The 22,485-nt window shown below is 42.1% G+C and overlaps 1 protein-coding gene across 1 annotated transcript in view; it reads left to right on the top strand.

Moving 5' to 3' along the window:
* Window positions 1-22,485, top strand: part of N4BP1 (NEDD4 binding protein 1) — a 41,687-nt gene that overhangs the window by 5,721 nt on the left and 13,481 nt on the right. The window contains exon 2 of the mRNA XM_081031648.1: window positions 14,107-15,803. Within this exon, the coding sequence (XP_080887774.1) occupies window positions 14,107-15,803 (1,697 nt within the window). The remainder of the gene's footprint in view (window positions 1-14,106; window positions 15,804-22,485) is intronic.

Genomic DNA, 22,485 nt, shown 5'->3' with positions numbered 1-22,485 from the left:
ATACTGAGTTGGAGCGCAGAGTTTTTGTTTGGATTTTACCAGAAAGGAGGTTGGTGGCCTTTTTGCATTTCCTAGAATGATATTTTTTAACTCATTACCATTGTGAAAATCATCTTAAGAAACAGTGATTTGTTCCGTTTCTTTTTATGGTTCATATTTTGGAGTTCTACCAGAATGTTGAAATAAGGGATACTCACACTGAGTATCGGGAGCGGGGTAAAGCGATTGCTCATGACTCGTTTCCTCTTCCCTCTCTGTACAGCTAGTGTTTCGGGGTGTTAATTAAATCTACGATAGCTTGTTCCGCGTTGGCTTTTTACTAAATTAATGTAATTGTATAGTTAGTGGTCTTATGTTTCAAAAACAATTACGGTGTGGGGGGGGACTCCTTATAGTAATTAAAGAACTGTTCTTTCAAAATTAAGTTATGTCATGGAAACAGCAGGAAAATCCTTTTGTTTAAAGAAACTGAATCAATTTTAATTGTTATTGTAAGAGGTTCCTTTCAACTTTCGAGGTTTTGTTCCGCCTTAGTGCTGATGGAATTAATCATATTAGCTGATGAATAAGAGCTTGTGTGAATTTAAATCTGAGTTTTCTGCATGAAAGTCAGTTGTGGTTATGGCATCTTCTGATTGAAACTGTCTGCCAGTCACCTGGGATCCTTATCCGTTTTTGAACCTACACATTTAGTTCACAATATATTTCATTATCAACCTTGACGTTTTTAAAAATTAAGATAATGAAGTTACTACTTTGTTATAGTAGGTAGGCTAATGCAGACACTGCATCTCTATCAGTTAGGGAATGGATTTACCTACCGGAACAGAAGCCTGGCAGTTTCGTTTCCTTTCACTTAGTAAAAAGTGTAAATATAAACAATCCAAAGTTGAGTGGTGGTTAGGAGCTGTCAGGGTGAAGGTCTCCAGTTCTCTTGGTCACAAAGTAACTACCTCGGTTCCAGTCATTGGGTCTGTTTCCGTCAGGAAAGAAGGGAGCGGCATCACCATGTTTCTAGAAAATGCCAGCAGACTTTGAGGATGAGTTTTTATCAGCACTGAAAAAAAGAGTGGTGGTATAAAATTGCTTGATTAGGTACAAATTGGCTAATATCGTACAGAACAGTGAAATCATAACCTTTGGGAGTATCTTTTCTACCAGACATAATTGGCATCTTTGGTGGACAAAAATCTGCATTTTAACATGTAACATCACAGTCCAGGCCGTACGCAATAGTGAATGGTTATACATAATTAACAAAGGTTAATTTCCCAGAGATTTCATCTTTGGGTGGGCCAAAGAGATGCTCCATTACAATCAAAGGCCATCCTTTTGCCTCACTTAGAAGTAGTTGTTCATTTTTCTTAATTATATGCAGATTATTAAAATAGAACACACATCCTTTTTTGGTCATTTGGGCCACTTTCTCTCTTAAAGTGTTATCCACACCATTGATACTTGACTGGAATACAGCCAGTGTTCCCAGCCTTCTAATTCCTGTTTTGATGTGGATTTGTTAGGCATTTATTGATTGGTTCAGGGTGTCCCCACAGTGGCACCGCTGACATTTTGGTCAGAGGATACTTTGTTGTGGGGGCTGTACTCATAGCAGAAGCCACGGTCCCTACCCAGAGGTGCTGGGAACACCCCCTCTGTCATGACAACCAGAAGTGTCTCCTGACGTTGCCAGTACCCCCAAGAAGAAAGAAGACCCAATCACCCCTGCTTGAGAACCACCGTTAAGTGACTAAGGCCAGTCCCCACGCTGTCTAGTAAAGTTGTATTAAGTACTGTTGTTTAAATAATAAGATAACTGTTGTGTGTAGAAAACAGATCAACATGTCTCCCCCACCACGAAGCCTTCCCCATTCTTGGAATGCGTTTTTGGATAAGAGTGGAAGGAAGGAAAGGTTAACTTAGGCAGCAAAAATAAGCCTGCTGAAGTCCACACCACAGACGAGGACTTGGAGTGTGGTCCTCGCAGTGAGCAGCTCTGCAAAGTTCTAGGCAGGAAGTGAAATAAACGGGTGTGCTTTCAGACTTTAATACTGATACAAGGGAGTAAGGTGGCACTCACAAGACTGGCAGCAGAAAGGTTTAGAGTTGGTTCCATTGTTTACATGCAACAAGATTTGTGTGAAGTGTGAAGGATTGCACTACGAAGAGAAGGAAAGAAAGCTTTGAATCGAGGTGACTGTCTCATTGAAAGGAACTTAGACTGAAGGTGGAGTGAAGAAGAGCTGTGAGCTCTGGTCCGGACCGTTAAAAATTTGAGGCTCTTGTAGAAGTGCCCGGGCTCTGCAACCTACCAGTACGAAAGACTAGAGAAGTGAAAATTCGGGTGGGAGTTTGAAGAGTGTGGGAGTATAATTGAGGGGCAGGTCCAGCACAGAACCTTGGGGAAATCTACATTTAAGGTGCAGTAGGAAAGGGCAGCAAAGGACTTGGGGAGTGGTCAGAAAGATGGGAAGTAGTAGACGACTAGGGTCGCTCAGTGTGGAGAGGAGAGAAGCTGGTCAGGGGTGTCTAGCTCGGCTAGGAGAGGACAGGGGAGGGGCCTCGGCTTGGCATTCGCTGTCATTCAGGAAAGTGGTTTCATGTTGAATGGGGGCAGAATACAGACTTCAGGGGGTCGACAGTGAAATAAATGGAGTTTGGGCTGCCTTTTCAGAAAGTGACGATGAAAAGATGGAGTAGCCCCACGCACAGGCGGTGGGGCTGAAGGGATCGGGGAGCCCACGCAGGTTCGTGAACACAGGGACAGGATGGGTAAAAAGGCAGTGGTGAATCAAGGCCTGGGAAAGGGCCGTATGGCTTTGAAACAGAAGGAAGAAGGAATTCCGGAAAGGTAGAATTTGTAGGTGAAAACAGAGGCAGTCGGAGAGATTCACATATGTTGGCCTCTGGACTCTGATAAAATCCCGTCTTTTATTAAGAGTGAGAGGAGAGGCAGGAATGAAGTTGCAGACCTGCGGACAGTGTTTGGGTAAACGTAAAGAATCAACATCCAGGAGTGCTGGTCGCTGTGGAAACTGTAGAATTTCAGATATGTGATAGAGATGGAGTTGGGGAGGTACTGAGCGTGGCCCCTGATCCTATCTCCAGAAGCACTCAGTGAGCGGGCCGGGAGGTCCTTCCTGTGGGGCACTTAGGACACACTCCTCCTGGGAAGAACTTGGTAGGCATTTCAGAAATGAGACTGAGAAGAAAGATGGAAAAGAAAGCAAACGTTAGAAGTGCATTGGAAAAATGGCTGATCTGGTTCTTATTAAATGTATAGCAGTGTTATTAATATAGACGGCCAGCTAGAAACCTAAAATGTACCTGTTATCGATTTGTAGACTTTTTTAAAAGTTTGATTTTTCTAAGGCTTATGTGGTGCTTCTAATTTCTACATATTCTGTAGGAGTCCTGTGGCAGTGTCTGGAAATCATAAAAGCAAGCACCAGGCAACCCTCTTACTTTCTTTTCTCAGAGATAACATAGAGCACCATTTATGAAGAGTCTCCTAACTAGACGAGATCTTCTGTAGAGAACTGCAGTGTGTGGCTGCAGCTGAGAAAGACTGGTGTGAGCCACTGGAGTGATCTCTCCGGGCGGTACTGAGAGCTCCTGCCTGGGGCTTTCTCCTTGCTCACTGATGTATGCGCGACCTGAGTGTCTTCTGTTAGAGTGTGCCAGGGGACAGTTATGCTCCTGGCAGCTGCCAGCGTGTGCTAGAGCTGCACTCAGGACAGCTGATCGCGAGTTGCGGTGGTTTTTAACCTTTATGTCTTCCTTAAGTTTGTTTCTGAACCTGTGCTGTCAGTTGTCATCTGCTGTTGGGTGCTTTGCAGGTAACACCCTATGCTTTTCCTTCTACACTTTCAATCAGCTGCTTCAAACCACATGTGACCTGGGAGACAAGCTGGCAAAGCCCCTCAAGTGTTCTCATAATAAGAGGTAGTAGATCGTGAACGGTGTTGCTTACAATCCTTTCCCCAAGTCAGTCCTGCAGAGTCTGGGATGACCACTTGGACCCTTTCTGGTTTTCGCTGTGCTCTCTCTGGATTTGTGAAATGTTATGAGTTGAGAAGAGCTGAGGTTTTAGAAGGTAGACTGATAGAAATTCATTTTGCCATATGAAAGGGAAGTTATTGTATCTAGTATATGTCCCCTCCCTTTTTTTCTTAAAAGCCTGAGTAAAGTAACAATATGAATATTACAGGATAGGTAGATGGTTTTTGACTAACATTCCAATGTTCAGGTAGCAGATACAGCCAAATGCAAATGATAGCTATTTGAAGCCACAGAATCTTTCTTATCAGTGCAACTGATGGCCAAACGACTCCTCGAAGGTAATTTATACTGTATACCTGTATACTTGGTTGTTCACTTCTGAATGGAGGTATAAAAATCAATTGTTGCTACTTAGTAATTCTGAAGAGTAAATTAACAAAAAATTGAGTCTGATTCTCAAGGGATAATTATCTATTTCTTTTGGGGGTGCATGCGTACACGCACACAGTTTTGTGTGCTATTAGCATAACTTCCTCAAAACTCTGCAGTGACTCCTGCAGTAATAGTTTTAGTTATTTGAGGAGCAGTGAGTGTTTGCTTGTATTGGGCGCTTCTCTGCCGGTCTTCCTAGCGGTGACACTCAGAGGCAGGTGCTGTCCTGAGCTGTACGCTTCTCTGAGGATCCAGCCTGAACTGGATTCTTTCTCTGAAAGATAATAATTAAATAGTATCTGCATGTATCTCAGAGAATATCACTTGCTGTGAAAGGCTTGTATAAGCTCTGAAAAGTAAATTGATTTCTTTGCAAATAACACATCAGATGGACAATTTTAGAGTTATGTATTTTCTGTAGGTTCAAATGTGTAAAATTGACTACTGTTGATAAAAGCATAGGGACTTCTGTGATTATCACTTTAAAATTGCATGTGGGAAATCTCTATACCTTCTGCTTAATTTTGCCATGAAACCTAAAACTGTTTTTAAAAATAAAGTATTTTAAAACACTGAAATCAGGGTTGTTCACTAATTTTTGCAGTTATCTGTCTCAGCATCTAGTTTAATTTTACATTTTCTCCTGGTTGTACAGGATTGGGAACATCCTAAATCATATAGTTAATTAGTTACAGATATAATCGTTTGGGGGCAGCTCTTATAGAATATTCTTCCATTAAACTAATCAGAGAAGTAACAAATAATAGAAAATGTTTGTTTCAAAGGCGAATCACTCACAATATTTCATAACCGCTGATTCCTTATCTCAAACAAGAATCAAGCAAAACTTAAAATTAGGGCCCCCGCTATCGTTGATACAGCTTCACACCATGTTATGCATCTACTTTTTAATTTTTTATTAAAGCTATGAAGTAGGGAGTACATGAAAATAATATATGCATGTAGTTAAAATAAAAAATCAAGTACCTCTGAGGTTTTCTAATAGTTCCTTGCTTCTACCCCACAACTTCCTAGAGGCAACTAGTTTTTACTGTTTTTAACTGTTTGTTCTGATGGTTACCTAAATAATTATAAATACTACTACTATTTCTTATCAAATTTAAGCATTATTCACTGCAAGATAAATGAATGGAATCTACCCCCGTTTTCCCAGTTGCTATGGTCTGAATATTTGTGTCCCCTCAAAATTCCTATGTTGAAATTCTAACTCCCAGTGTGATGGCGTTAGGAGGCGATGAGGTCACGAGGCCGAAAGACCTGCTTTCCCTCTTTCACCGAGTCAGGACGCAGGAGTCTGCAGCCTAGAAACGTGCCCTCACCTGAGCACACTGCACCCTCATCTTGGACTTCAGCCTCCAAAACTGAGAAATAAGTTTCCGTTGTTTATAAGTCACCCAGTCTGGTGTTTGTTATAGTGGGCTGAATGGATGAAGACTAATATATTCTTTTTAGTTAAAGCAAGGAACAGGGTTAACATAATTGTGACTTATGTAAATACTACTCACTGCAAAGCCAAATATTATTTTGCATTATGTTCTCTTTCTCGTACAGCTTTTAATTTTTCCTGGAATTTTTATCTGCCCTGTTTTCATGTAGTTGTGAAATTTGCTTTAAACACACTCCTAATATTTTACAAATGTTCCTTTGTGTCAGTTATTCATTGAGCCTCCTTTACTGGGAGAATGCTTTTAGAGCCCTTTTCCTCCAATCAGCTGGTTGCACCTTGTAGCCTGAATCTAAGTGTCAACATTCCTTATAGGGTTTAAACAAGACCCAGAGCCTCATAACATTAAAAAATAGATATAATACAAAATACATGGCATATGAAGAATCAGGAAACTATCAACTCTTATACAAAAGACAGCAGACACCAATACCAAGATGACACAAATGGTGAATTAGCTAACAAAGACTTTAAAGCATCTATTATAAAAATTCCACAGCAGGCAGTCAATCACAAGTACTCTTAAACTAATAGAAAAATAGAAAGCTGCGGCAGAGAAATAGAAGATATAAAGAAGAACCAAATGGAAAGGTTAGAACTTAAAAACACAATAACCTAAATAAAAACTCACTAGATGGGCTCAATTTTAAAGGGTTGATGATGACACAGAAAGGAGTCCTTGAACTTGAGGATAGAATACTAGAAGCCATCTAATCTGAACAGGGGAGTAGAGGAGCAAGTGTGGTGAAAAATAATGGCTGAAGACTTCCCAAATTTGTCAGAAGGTGTAAGTATCATGATTCAAGAAGCTCAGTGAACACACACAGAATAAACTCAAAGAATTCCACACCCAGATGCGTCATAACCACACTGCTGAAAACTGAAGACAAATTAAAAATCCTGAAAGCATCTAGGGGAACAACAGTTAGAATGAGTACAGATTTCTCATCAGAAACCACGGAGGCTGAAAAGTGGCCCAATAAAAGAACTGTTAACCGAGAATTCTCTATCCAGGGAAATTATCCTTCAAGAATGAAAGTGAAGTAAAGCATGATACAGCAGTCCAGCTGAAGAAAATCTAAAGAGAAATTATTGCCTGCTTCAAAAGAATTGCTAAGAGACGTTCTTCATATAGAAAATGAGTTCATGGTTATAAGCAAAATTTATAACATTGTTGGTGGGATTTCAAATGTATGCACGTGTAATGTATGAGATCACTAACATAAAAGGGAGGAAAGAGACCAAGAGTAAAGGAACCTGTATGATGGTAGAGTTCTCAAATTTGTACCCACGGGATTTTAAGTTGTGGAGGTGGTGAGTGGTGGCATGGAGATGTCAGTGCGATTGAAAGAAGATTTTGATTACTTGCATTTCCCAAGAGAAGGGGGCATGCCTCGCCACGCAGGGACACAGGCGAACCATCAAGTTTTGGTCAGGAGGCAGAAGAAGGAGCAAGGAGAAAGGCAAGGCAAGGCAGGGTAAACCATTTAGGATCTGCTAGTTTGGATAATTCCTGTGGGCTCTGGGGCATCAGTGCTGTCCTTAGTTGTCTGTTACCCGGCCCTGGCTTGATACAGGGCAGGGGAACTATTGGCTTGGTGTGTGAGTTCAGGTGAGATGGCTTGGGGCACAGCCCTGCATCAGGCAACCTGTATAGGAAAGGCATGCTCCTAGCAGGCTGTCCGAGAGCCCTGGGAGGGCAGGTCTCTCCCCAGGCCTGAAACGCTTCCCACAATCTCAAAATATAAGATATGGAAAATAAAAAACATGAGGCGCACAGGTGGTACCGTTTACATTCCTCTTGGAATGACAGAATATTGAATTTGAGTGGACTGTGAAAGTATGTACATTGTAGTTGATAGCATGACCACTTTTAAAAGTGTATAAAGAGTAAAAAATGCAATAAAAATCATACTAGAAAATGTTTGTATAATGCACAAGAGGGTTGGATGGGGAAAAAGGAATTAAAAATAGGGAACAAGCAGAAAACAAATAAAATGGTAGACTTAACTCCAAACTTACCAATAATTTCATTAAAAATAAATAGTCTAAGCACCAATTAAAAGACATTGTCAGAAAAAATGTAACCATACTATATGGTGTCTTCAAGAAACTCATTTTGTATATAACGATACAAGTAAGTTAAAATTAAAAGGAGGAAAAAACATACTGTAAAAACATTAATTAAAAGAAAACTGGAGTAGCATAGCAATATTACTGTCAGATGAAGTAGCCTTCAGAGCAAAGAGGATCATTACACAAAGATAAGGTTAATTTACCAAGAAGACATAATGCTAAATGTGCATATTCTAACAATAGAGCTGCAAGTTACATGAAGCAAAAACTGGAACAGTTGAAAGGAGAAGTTGGCAAATCCACAATTACAGTTGGAGATGTCAGCATTTTTCTCTCAAGAATTGATAGACCCACTAGACAGAAAATCAGCAAAGATATAAAACTCAACAACACCATTAACCAACCTGATTGTAATAGATATTTATAGAACAGTTCACCTGACAAGAGCAGAATGTACATTCTTTTCAAGTGCACACAGAACATATATCAAAGTAGACCATATTTGGGGGCCATAAAACAAACTTAAAAGAACTGAAACCGTAGAGTGTGTTCTCTGACCTAAAGGAATCAAACGAGAAATCAGTAACAGATAAGAAAATCTCCAAATACTTGGGAACTAAACAACACACTTTTGAATATTGAATAATTTCAAGAGAAAATTTAAAAATACATTGAACTGAATGAAAATACATCAAAATGTGTGGGATGTAGCTAACGCACCACTGAAAGGGAAATTTATAACATGTACAAGTATACATCATGACCAAGTGGTGATTATTCCAGGAATACAAGGCTGGTTCAATATTCACAAATCAGAGTAACCTATATGAACAGGCTGCAGAAGTAAAATCACAGGATTTGTATCAATTGATACAGTAAAGTATTTCACAAGTTTCAGTAGCCATTCATGTTCATGTTACTAGAAAAGTAATATAAGACAATATCCTCAACATGATAAGGAACATTTATTTTTTTAAAAATCTAATATATATAATGGCATAAGACTGAATGCTTTTCCCCTTAGATTGTGAACAGGGCAAAGCATGTCAGCTCTCACCACTGCTCATCAATAGTGTTGAAAGTTCTAGCTAGTAAGTGAGGCAAGAAAATAAAATAAAAGACATATAGATCAGGGAAAAAAATGTAGATGACATAATTATCTGCATAGAAAATCCCAAGGAATCTACAAGAAAAAAATTCTAGAACTAGGAATAGGTTCAGCAAGGTCACAAGATACATGATCAATATACCAAAAAAAAAAAATTAAAAAAAAGGAAAAGAAAAAAGTGTATTTCTATTTATTAGCAATGAACATAGAAACCAAAATTAGAATACAGTGCCATGTTCAGTCACTCCAAAAATGAAGCACTTGGTGTAAATCTAACGTGTACAGGAATGGATGCTCAAAACTGTAAAACTGATGAAAGGAAGACAAGATCTAGAGAAATCGAGAGATATACCATGTTCATTTAGCAGATGTCATTCATCCTTAAATCAACGTACAAGTTGAACACAGTTGCTCAACAAGATTACATTAAAATTTATATGGAAAAGCAAAGGAACTAAACTAGCTAAAAGCAATTTGGAAAAGCAGAATAAAGTGAGCAATCACTATTCAATTTCCAGACATTGTATGATTACAGTAGTCAAGACCACGTGGTACTGGTGAAGGGAGAGATAACGAAAGTCAGTGAACAGAATAGGAAACCCAGAAATAGTCCCACATGAGTATGGCCAACTGATTTTTGGCAAAGATGCAAAAGCAGTTCAAGAGAGAAAAGGTAGTATTTTCAAGAAATAGTGCTAGAGCAACTATATATCCATAAGCAAATATATGAATCCTGGCCTACACCTTACATCTTATACAGAAATCAACTCAAAATGGGCCATACATTTAAATGTAAAGCTTTGAGAAGATAACATAGGAGACATCCTTTGGACCTAAGCTATGATGAAGAAAATGGCCAATAAACTAATAGCCTTCCTTAAAATTAAAAACTTTTTCTGTCGAGAAGACCCTGTTAAAAGGATAAAAGACAAACTATGGACTAGGAGAAAATATTCGCAAGCCACGTATCTGACAAGTTATAAGTAAGTCATATCTAGAATATTTACTGTTGAGATTTGTAACTCAGCAGTAAAAACAAGCCAGTTAGAAAGTGGACCCCAAAAATATGCAAATGTTTCACTGAAGAGGGAATATAGATGGTAAATAACATATGCAAAGGTGTTCAACGTCATTTGCCATTAGGGAAATGTAAACTAAGACCATTTTGAGATACACCACACTTATTAGAACAGCTAAAGCTAAAAATACAGTGGTTCCCCCTTAACCATGGGGGATATATTCCAGGACCCCCAGTGGGTGCCTGGGGCTGCTGAGAGGACCAGATCCTGTCTAGGCAGGAAGTTCTCAATGTCCTACGTACATGCACGTGTACGATAAATTTATAAATTAGGCACAGTAAAAGATAAACAACAATAAAATGGGAGGATTGCAACAATACACTGTAATAACAGTTATGTAAATGTAATCTCAGTATCTCACCCTTGTGATGTGAGAGAACACAGTGCCTACGTGATAAGGGGAAGTGAGGTGAATGACGTAGGCAGTGTCATGTATCGTTAGGCTCCTGTTGACCTTGTGACAATACATCAGAAGGAGGGTCATCTGCTTTGGGTGATCCTGTGTCGCGGAGCCATGACAATTGGCCGTGAATAAGGTGGTGCTCCTGTAGTGGCAAAATGGAATGCTGGCAAGGATGCGGAGAAACTGGATTTCTCAAAGATTGCCCGTGGGAATTAAAGTGATGTAGCCATTCTGGAATATCATTAGTTCCTTGAAAAATCAAACGTACCCTTACCATTCAAACCACCAGTTGCATTCATGGGCATTTATCCCAGGGAAACGAAAACTTTACATCCACATAAATAATAGCCCCAACCAGGAACCACCATAATATCCCTCAGTAGATAGATGGTTGAAAAACTAGTTCATCTGTATCATGGAATAGTACCCAGTGCTATTGATACGTGCAGCGCACAGATGGATTCCAAGAGCGGTATGCTGAATAAAAAAAGCCAGTCTTGAAAGTCATGTACTGTATAATCTGTTTATATAACATTGTTTTTATGTCTTTGACTTAAGTACTACATTTAGAAGACAACCTGATTTACTCTTATATTGCGAAATGTGTTTTAATTTTAATTTAGTTAAATGGTTTTTTTTTCTTTTTTTATTAGTTTCAGGTGCACAAGACAAAGCAATACTTAGACGTTTATCATTTATATCCCTCACACTGTGTGGACCCCCTCCCCCATTCACTACCCCTCTGACATCGCACACAGCCATTACATTTCCACTGTCTCTATTCCTAATGCTGTACTCCGCTTCTTGTAAGTACACACACACACACACACACACACACACACACACACACACACACAAACTTGTAGTTGGCATTCATTATTGTTCAGCTTCAGGTGTACAGTGCAGTGATCAGGCATCTACACCATCCCTGAGGTCGTCTCCCTAATGGGACAAGTGTCCATCGGACACCCTACAAAATCTTTACAACATTATTGATTACATTCCCCTAATTAATTTCCAAACCCCGTGGCCATCTTTTGGTTACTGGCTTTTCTAGACCCCATCACCTGCCCCCTTATCCCCACCCCCCTCCCATCTAGCTAGTTAACTGTTTTTATCCAGAGTATTACTGGGCATTTCTCATCTTGAAGGGAACTCAGTAACTTTCTCGTTTCTTTTGAAGTACCCTACTCCCTGTGTCTGTTCCCAGTGGAGTGTGTTAACAGTACCCCGGTAGGAAGAACTGCAAGCTGGTGGGGGAGGGGGTTGATTTATGGTTTCTTTTCTCTTGATAGAAGATAAAGTGAACTCATACTTTATGCCACCATTTTCTCTTTGGAGTGAGTCGTCCAGTTTCAGGTTTGGCTCTGATGCCTTTCTGTCCACACGTCCTTCAGCCCATCAATCATCTTCTCTCCACTGCTGTTTCTGTTCCTTGCTTTTACACCTCTCCCTAACGGACGTAGCATCTTCTCTTGACCGTCTTTTCAGCCAGTGTCCTGCTATTTTTTCCCACCCTGAGATTTTCCTTTTTGGAAAAAAAATCTATAACATTCTTGAAGTCATAAAACTGTAGTGACGAAAACGTGTTGCTGGGGGGCGGGTAGAGATGGTAGGTGGAAGTACGGTAACAAGTAGGAAACCTTTGATGATGGAATAATTGTGTTTCTTGATTGAAGTGGTATTTTCATGAACATGTATACATGTGTAAAATGCATAGAACCAGCCACACACAACTGTATCAATGTAGACAGTGTCCTGGTTTTGATAACGTACTGTAATTATGTAAGATGTAATGATTGGAGGAAACGGAGACGAGGTACACAGAACCTTTGCAACTTCCTGTGAACCTAGAATTGCCTCAAAGTAAATGTTTAAAAAAAACAAAACCAACTTCAAACCACAACCTAAATGCAGCGTGTACGCTACTGTGCTTTCAGGACAGTGCCAACAGAACAGGTGGTAGCAAAATGTTGTCTGTTTGGAGATTTGCGGGAATGCTGACATCAGTATTTAACCCCTGCATGTCCAGGGTAAAAGAATGGTGGTTACTGTGCTTTGTTTCATGCACTTACCATGTTGCAGACTAGCAGGCTGCTCTGGTACTAAGCAGGGCTCCTCTCTCCACTACGAGTTATCTTGACCACCAAGTCCACACACAGACGTTCCAGGTTTACCTAAAAACAAGGAAGCAACACAGCGTGAGGGAACATCATACCTTCAGGCTGAGCTTTGCCTCTGACATTTCCTGTTCCTGGTGTTTCGTCCATTCATAGGGATTTTGTACCTGTAAAGGTGTAAATGGAATGTGTGCACATTTGTATTTCAATTCTAACTGAAGATGTGTGGCCATTTTAGTAACAAGTGTATATAGTAGCAGGTGCAGCTTTGCAAAGCTTCATTGAGTAACCAGTGCTGCACAGGTTGAACTTTTAAATAACACCGTGTTGGGTAGCATTGTAATTTAAAGTATAGATCAGGCTCATTTCTCACAAATTTCCAGTCCAGAAAATTTTCACCAATGATTTAAGTAACAGTTGTTAGTTTTTAGCAAGCACTTGTATGTGCAAGACACTTGTCAGAACTGCATTTGTTGTCTCGTTGAATTCCCTCGGATACCTAAGACTGCTCTACTTCCTCTCTCACAGTTGAAGAAACTGGAGTTAGAGGGGTTAGGTAACTTGAGCCAGGTCACCAGTTGTATGGCTGGGACTTGGGCCTGGGAGCTGGCGATTGCCCAGGTTATTAACAAAGTATGTTCCACGTTCCTGTCGTGCGTGCACGTTTGCTTGATTCCCACTTTGTGCCTCTAGCAGCAACCTAATTGCTAAAGAACCCAGGTCCCTTTCTTGCCTCATTCAGGCCTCTAATACTTGACTTCACCAGAAACCCTAGCATTATACCTCAGAGTGGCAGTACTGGCCAGCGCTCCTGTACACATTTCAATAGTCTGGTGTTAGAAAACAGACTTTTCAAGTTTTATAGGATATACATTATTCCAGCTGGCTGGGAAAGAATCATTTGTTAAATGGATCTTGTGGGGTTTTTTTGTTGTTTTTATTTTATTTTAATGCCTTCAAGAGATCAGTTTATTTTCTCTGGAAACAAAGGGCAATGATAGCGAAGCCAAAGTCAAGGTTTGTTCTGGAGTGCATTGTTTGACCTGATTATCTTATCTTTTCGTTATGTCATAATAGTAACAAATGACTGGTAGCTAGCAAAACTGCTCTTTATAGGCATAATTAAATCCAGCTTTGTCAATCCCCACTGCGCAGCTGGGCAACCCCCCCACACTATGGTATTGAAAATGTTACAAATTGTTGCCTTTTAGACTTAGCTGCAACTTTTCAATTCCTCTAAAAACAACTAAGCAATTTGTATCTGTTACTTTAAATCCTTTATGTAGATCATGGCCTTACCCCCCAAAGTTACTAGCATGTTTTTGATTTTTGTATAGCTTGACATTTGTAATTACGTGTGTAACATAATACGTGTTGTAAAGAGATTTTGTAGACTGATCTAATTTCTTGTCTTTGCCTTACAGGAATATATTAAAGGAATCTGTGAACCTGAACTAGAAGAAAGAGAATGCTACCCCAAAGCCATGCACTGCATCTTTGTTGGGGCGCAGAGCCTGTTTCTGAAGAGCTTGATTCAGGACACCTCTGCCGATCTCTGTGTTCTGGACACTGGTCTCCTGGGCATCAGAGGGAGTGCCGAAGCCGTGGTCATGGCTAGGAGTCACATCCAACAGTTTGTAAAGCTCTTTGAGAATAACGAGAACCTGCCCAACAGTCAGAAGGAATCAGAGGTGAAAAGGGAATTTAAACAGTTTGTGGAAGCCCGTGCAGACAATTATACAATGGACTTGTTGATTCTGCCCACTTCCTTGAAAAAAGAACTTTTGACACTCACACTAGGCGAGGGGAATCTGTTTGAAACCGGAGATGAGGATGTTATTGAAATCAGAGATTCTAAACGAACAGAGTTTACCCAGAATGCTGCCGCAGGGCTGACTGTGTCCAGAGATGAAATTGTTTTGCAGGAAGATGCAAGAAATAACGCTGGGACTCCTGTTTCTGAGCTTACAAAACAAATGGACACAGTCTTTTCTAGTTCACAAGATGTACTTTTTGTTCCAATAAATGGCCTAAACCCAGATGAAGAGGCACTTTGCAGAGGCAGAGTTTGTCACAAAAGGCGATTTTCTGACTCAGAGGAAAGGCATACTAAGAAACAGTTTTCTTTGGAAAATGTTCAGGAGGGAGAGCTTTTGCATGATGGCAAGGCATTGCCTGGAAGCATGATCATTGACCTATCCGATTCTTCTGCTGATCCTGACAATTTAAGTCCAGATGTAAAAGACACTACTGAGGAAATGGAATACAACATGCTTGTAAACTTTTTTAAAACCATGGGCTATTCCCAAGAAATTGTTGAAAAGGTCATTAGGGAGTATGGGCCATCCACTGAACCATTATTGCTCTTGGAGGAGATTGAAAAAGAAAACAAGAGATTCCAAGAAGACAGAGAATTTTTACCTGGTACTGTGTATCCAGAGACCAGCAAAACCAAAAATAAAGGTGTTTGTAGCAGCATAAATGAGCTTACGATGGATTCCACTCCAAAGAAAACACAAACGCACACACAACAAAATATGGTTGAAAAATTTTCTCAGTTGCCATTCAAAGGAGAATCAAAACCATGTACCTCAAATTGCAAAATCAGTGCTTTCAGGACAGTGCCAGTAGAAGAGAAACAGGAGATCTGGAGTTCAAATCCGAGCTACCTGGGTAACATAGACCTTGAAACTGACGGCCTTGCCCCCTCTGTTGCCCCTTCAAGTCCCAAAGAAGTTGTCAGTTTTGTTTCAAGAGGAGCTTCAAGTCACCAGCCCAGAATTCCAGTTTTTCCTGAAAATGGTTTGCAGCAGCAAGGAGAACCCTTGCTTCCAAATAATAGGAAATCTGCCTGTGAAAACCGTTTGGGATGTTGTAGCTCTCCGCAGTCTAAGCCAAATTGTCCACCCCTTCCTCAGGCACCGATGCCACTGGCCCAGCTGTTACCTCCGGTCCCTGACACACGGTTGGCAGGAGCCTCTGATCACATTGACTCGTCAGTTACAGGGGTTCAGAGGTTTCGAGATACTCTGAAAGTTCCCTACAAACTGGAGCTAAAGAATGAGCCAGGAAGAACGGATTTGAAACACATCGTCATCGATGGGAGCAATGTTGCCATTACGTAAGTCCCCCTGCAGTGTTCGCCGTGTCCCCAGGCCTCTGAGCCATGGCGGAACTGTCATCCATGCCTTTACAGGGACGAGCCTGTGTGTGTCTCTCTAGTTGGTCCGTAGCCTAAACTGGGGTGGGCTGCGGGGACGGCTGGTTGGAAAAGTTGTGTTTCTCGGTCTTCTAGAATTGCAGACTTTGCCCCACCTTGCTCAACCTGTACTCCTGACGGCAAGAGACGACAGAAAGTGTGTCCTTTTACAGTGACAAGCAGTGTGGAGACTGAAATCATTAGGTTCCTAACCCCACGAACACCACTGGGTTCTGAATACGAGGATGGAGCTTAAGGCAAAAAAGGGCTTTTCCTTCCTGTTGTTACGCTCTCATAGGCCCGGTGTGTAGCCAGGAGTGTGCAGTGACAGTACCGTGTTTCCCCCAAAATAAGACTGAGTCTTAGATTAAGTTTTGCTCCAAAGACGTAGTAGGGCTGGTGTTCAGGGGCTGTCATCCTGAAACATCACGCGAAGGCTCGTGTTCGGGGAAACACGCTAGGTGTGCTGTACTTGTGTGGTACTTCTGTTGACCGCGTGAGAGCGGTTTGTTTGCTAAAGAGCCGCGGCAGTTTGCGCTCCTTTATGGGCCTCTGAGCTTACTAAGAGTCTCTATGCTTGTTTTTAGTCAAAACAGTTAGGTGATCGTTTCTGTTTAACTTGTCTAGAACCCTGTTAGGATTCTGATTTAATACCTCTGATAGGAGCTTGGCTTTGTGCTCAGAAGAGTGTGAGGGTCGAGTCAGGTCTCTGCCCCACCAGGGGCGCGCAGTTTGACCTTGGGCAGGCCTGTGCCTGCCGAATTCAACTGCTGCCATCTGTGGTTGCCTTTCACCCTCTCCTAAAGGACGTCTTTATCATGCCGGTTCAGCAACTGGCCGGTAACGTCTCCTCCAGTTCTCAATCAGTCCCTCCACTGATTTTGAAGATTACAATTGAAGAAATGGGGCACCTGAACATGGATGGAATGAAGGAGAGAAGTTGAAATATTTTTCTGAATTGCTAAGTGTTCATGTGGTCTCTTTCCCAGGAGTTCTAACAGATCAGTTAATGCCTTCATTTTACAGGACGAGATGAGATTGAAAATAAGTTTCATTATTGAGATATGTGTTTATATACTTGGGTTTTTTTTGTTTTGTTAATTTTTTATTAGAATTTTCAGGTAAGCACACAAGAAGGTAATATAATGAATCCCATGTTGGATTCACTTGAGGTTTCCATGATGTACCAGTCACTCACCTTCATGCTTTTTGGGGTGGGGAATATTGGGGAACAGTGTGTTTTTCCAGGACCCATCAGCTCCAAATCAAGTCGTCGTTTCAATCTAGTTGTGGAGGGAGCAGCTCACTTGCCCATGTGACAATCGAACTGGCGACCTTGATGTTATGAGCGCTGGCCTCTATAACCATTGAGCAAACCCCCACCTTCAGGCATTTTAAACATTGTTTCATTTATACCGCCACCCACTGCCTTTCACCATAGTATTTTGAAGGAAATCTCAGATAATGTCATTTCATCTGTAAATATTTTAGTATCTAGTTTTTAAAATAAAAGTGTTCTATTGATTTTTATTTTTTGAATGAATTATTGATGCTATACTTTGCTGTCAGAAAAAGAAAGAAAAAGGCCAGAATTTCACACGTTAGTGTTTGAGGAGGGGTAGTAAAAATGTGTAATACACTTGCCTTCATGTCCGAACAGTACTGTTTCTTGTCAGTTCCCCTTGTGTTTTGGTGGTGTGTTTGGGGGAAACCCGGCAAATGGCCCACAGCTGCGCAGCGTTAGCTAACTAAAAACGTCAAGTGCCGCCTCAGTCACCCCCAGTCCAGGCCGGGGCCAGTTCCTCAGTGATGCCATGGCCTGAGCCAACAGATGATAAAAGTTTAGGTCGCAGTTATGAGTAACATCAATCCCTTTTCATTTTTCTGTATGTGGAAAAATTTCCCAAATTGGTGTTCAAAGAATAAGAAATGCAAATTAACGTAGAATGAATGGTGATGATGACACTTTTTCTCAAACCTTTTTGAAGAAGTGCATAACTAGTGCAGTTCTCAGAGGGGCCAGTGTTGGAATGTGGAGTGGTGCTGCTGTCTGCCCGTCTGTCTGCCCGTGCCAGGGCGTTTGCATATCTGATCCTTTCCACTTTGGCCGCAGTACCTCCCCCAGTCATGTGCCAGCCCCACGCACTCCCACATATTTCCTAACCCCCTGGGGTACAGTACCATCTTTTTTGAAAACCTCTGAATCAGTGCACTAAGGGAAACCACAAGCTGACTTACATTAATTTTTTTGAAAACTGATTATTTTGGGAGAGTTTCAATTTTCTTTGAATGCACAGATGTCTCAGTTTGAGAGCAACACTTTTGCAAAGAAGACAGACTTAATTTGATGTAGGTTGATTTGAAAATACCAGTAATTAAACTTAAGTTCCTCTGGGGAGAAACTACTTAATGGGTACAGGGTTTTATTTGGGAGTGACGGAAATGTTTCAGAACGAGATGAAAAACGAGATGAAAGTGGCGGTTGCACATATCATGTAAATTACATGGAGTGTACTAAATGCCCCTGAATTGTCCTCTTTAAAATGATTATTTTATGTTAAGTGAATTTCATCTCAAATTTTTTAAAGTTGGAAATAAATTAACACTAATTCTAAATTGCTTCAGCATGAAATGTGAATTTTAGACTATAAATTCCATGACGAAAGTGATCCTGTCTGTCCTGTTCTCTGAACTACCCCCAAGGGTGCCGGCCCGGCAGCCACTCAGTAACACTTTGTTAGATGAAGTAAAAACTAGGATATTAAACATTAGGATTTTTTAAATGACTTTTCACTGCCCACGGATAGCTTGCGGTTGCAGTTGCTAGCCCAGTGATCAATTTAGGTTAAATTTTAACTGAGGCCATATTTTTAATTCCAAAAGTACTTGGAATCTTAAAGCTGAATTACCTGTTACATGTCAGGTACTGTACTTTACCTTTTAAAACATAAACTTCACACCAATTTTGTGAGGTAAAAATTGTGTGATTTACATAACATGAAGTGGCTTAAAAATTTTGCCCAAGATGACACAGAAATGAGATTTGGGGCCCTGCTGTCTCTTCCCAGAGTCGTCATGCATACCCCCTGCCTCTTCCCACAGAGGTGGAGGCTGAGGTGGGGCTTATCAGCCTTTGACTCCATTGAGTACTAAACCTTGAGTTACATAAGCACCGCTGAGCAGACATCACGCATTCACCCCGCTAGTCCACCCAACTAGTCGGGGAAGTAGTTAGAAAGGACATTTGAGTCCTTATTAAACAAGAGCATCTGTTGGTTTGAACCCCCCGGAAGAGGCTCAGGCCCACCTGCTCCGGGGTTTCTGTAAAGCCTTTATTTGCCCATCCAGCACGATGTCTGCAGTTCATACACCGTGAGAAATTCCCAAACACCCTCACAGCACTGCTGATCATACATATCTCTGCGCGGTTTTTCCCTTTGTCACCATGAATGAGTCAAGTGATGAGTAAATGGAAATCGTTTGCGGTGTACAGCTAGTGGTGGCCAGATAACTAACACTGGGGCTCTGTCAGTCTGAAACTGCAGCATAAGAGCACCTGACTTATTGGGCAGAGAAGTTTCCATGTCGTTGCCACTGGCCCCTTCATTTGCCAGAACTGTTTGTGTTAGCCATTTTTCGTGCTGGTCTTTCTATATCAGGGTTCCATGGCTATTGTTATTAAGTGGAAGCTGTAGAAGGAAATTCTTCTTCCTGGGTAATTCAGAAAGGGCTACCATCAGTTTTTATCAGGTATCTCCTCTCTGCTTGGGACACTCTTCCTTCTAGTTGACTGCCTGCTAGAATATGGAAAACAAGCAGACGATGCATAACTTGTTTGCCCTTCTGTGAAAACGGGAGCTTAACTCTCCCTGGAGAGCCTGTACACCTGGCCTCTTGGGGCCCAATATCCATCCAGTCTGCATTTGGAGCTGGGAGCCCCGGGCTTTGGCCTTCACGGAAGCGAGGGCAGTGTTACTAGTATGTAGCCACCTTTGTCTCTGCGTGAAAACAGACAAGTTATTCCGGGTTTACCTGTCAACACGCCCCGTGCAGAGGCCAGGAGACAGTAAGATGAAGCACTTCTGCCTGCTCAGCATGTGGCAGTCGGGGTACGGGGTCAGGACCCCTGTATTCTTTGGAGGACAAGAATTTGGCTTCACTTGATTCCTTTTATTTTCTTGGTAAATCTGTATGTTCTCCATCAGAATTTTGGGCTGCTGTTTTTATTCCCAAAACAACTCTAGAGATTTTTCAGAGTATCACTGAGGATGACATTTTGGAATTTAGCTTAGAGCTAGTGTTTCTAGAAACTCATGTTTTCCCCTCCAAGCTTGTGAGGGGTCCAGGACAGTAGAATTTCATCGACTTGCATTTCCCTCCTTTTTCCTCAGTGAACCAGTGGAGTGGGACTGGGTCACCACATCCTACTGTCGCCACCCCCAGAAGCATTTCAGGAGAGGAGCAAGTTAGTACACATTTGTGTCCGCTAAATAAGCTAAGGAGGCACTTTACAAACCTTTTTAGTGCGATTCTCTCAAGTGTTATTCTCTCCAGGACTTACATGCACCCCTTGGTTTTCTAAGAACCAAGGGACACATATAAATTGTATTTTCTTTGGGCTGTGGTTGTCGTGTTAATTCTAGGCCTGTCCTAGCTGTTAAGCAATTAGAATCATTTATTCTTTTTAAAGATTAAAAAAGACACCCCTCTCTGCACAAACTAATGCCAGCTTTTCGTTCTTTGTTTTTTTGGGGGGTAACAAATGTCATACTGCTACATTCTTGTCATATTTTGGATGCTTTCCGATGAACCACTACTGAGTTTCTTCATCAAGAATGGGCGTGTTTACTTGCATGTGTTCTCTGGGGTGTGGTGCTGCCTGAGTCCTTGCTTATTTGTGCTTCACGGAGAAGAATGGGCTTGAGCTGCTCCCGCTTCTGCATGCTACTTAGGCGTTCGCTGCGCTTTCAGCCCAGTCCTGTTCTGTGAGAACGTAGGTGTATTGGGGACAGTGCCACCGGAGTCGCGGGAAGGGCGCTGGCCAGGAGTGCGGAGGCCCGGGGCGGATGCCTGCTCACCCACCCTCCGACGGTGCCACCCGGGCAGGTCACGCCGCCTCATCAGGTGTTCAGTGGCGTTGATCTCATGGGAATCTAAGTGCATTCGTCTCCTGAGTTCTGTGATGCTGGCGCACAGTGCAGGACAGAAATTACGGGGAAGGAAGAGGGCTGGTGGAGGGCCTGTGTCTGGAGAGCAGGCAAGAGAGGCTGGCACTGAGTCCGGAGGGATTTGAGGAAGGAGCGGGGAGGGTAAGAGAGTGCACGTAAAGGAGAGGCTCGGAGCACTGGGAGACCACCTGGGCGACACCCATTGTGGTGACACGCCGGCGCCAGACCCCTCCTGGCGAGACCTCAATGCCAGACGAGGGGTCTGTCCATAAGGACAGTGCTGTTGAGGGGCCAAGTGGGATCAGGCCCCGTGGCTGCATTTTAGGATCAGTCTAACTGGAGCTTTCGTGGTGCGTGGGATTTAGGAGCGTCTGCTACTGTGTTTCCCCAAAAATAAGACCAGGTCTTATATATTAATTTTTGCTCCAAAAGACACATTAGGGCTTATGTTCAGTGGATGTCCTCCTGAAACATGTTGGGGCGTGTTTTCCGGTTAGGTCTTACCTTCAGGGAAACACGGTCTTGACTTTGTACCTGAGGTTGCAGGTCTTCCAAGTGAAGGACGTGCCCACCGTGTGGTTTGGACGTGGAGACACGAGGCATGGAGAGAAGGTGGACAGAAGGCACAGGCTTTAATGTCATTAATATATCGGTGATCGCTGAAGCGGCGAGGATGCTGTATTCATCGCATAAACCGTCGCATCACGCTTTGGAGTTTTGATTTTCTTTCTTTTCTAATACTCATTGGTAGACAAGGATTACCACTTGCAAAATTTCAAAGTTTTAAAAACCACTTTTTCAACCTCCATTCTTACTTAACTGCTGGAAAATAAAATTTAAATACTTTTTCTCATTGCTTTTGAAATATGTTAATCGGATTTTTGGGTGGGGTCATTTTTCATTCTCTGTAGCAGGGGTCGTAAACCAGTGACCAAATCTGGCACCACCTGTTGTTGTAAATACGGACTCCAGCCACGCTCATTCATGTCCAGTTGGCAGAGCTGAGGTACAGCCGAGACCGTCGGGCCTAGAAAGCCTGTCTGGCCATTCACAGAAAAAGCTGCAGCTCATGGTCTCCTGCCCCTTGTTGGGCTCCTTTCCCCTGCCTTCATCAAGTTAGCTGCCATGCCCCCAGGTGCTTCTGTTTGAGGCTTGCCCTCCACTTGTTTTCTGGAAGCTACAAACTGAGTGTGCTTTGCATGTCCCCAGCAAGGGGAGGGGCCTCCTGGAGCCCGAGGCAGCCCACAGTCTTTGGAAGCCCTGCTGGTGAGGACGCCTTACGGAAGTCATGATCGCAGCTACTTCCGCTTCAGCCACAAGTGTCTTCATAAAATCACGGCAGACTCTTGGAGGCCAGTGACCAGGCAGGATTCTTTAGAGCAGGCTCCTCATCTACGAACCCAAAAATGAAAAGTCCAAGAAACAAGTAATACCGG

Source organism: Rhinolophus hipposideros (assembly GCF_964194185.1).
Source record: "Rhinolophus hipposideros genome assembly, chromosome: 21".
NCBI classification, from domain to species: domain Eukaryota; kingdom Metazoa; phylum Chordata; class Mammalia; order Chiroptera; family Rhinolophidae; genus Rhinolophus; species Rhinolophus hipposideros.
This window is presented reverse-complemented; position numbering and strand designations above follow the sequence as displayed.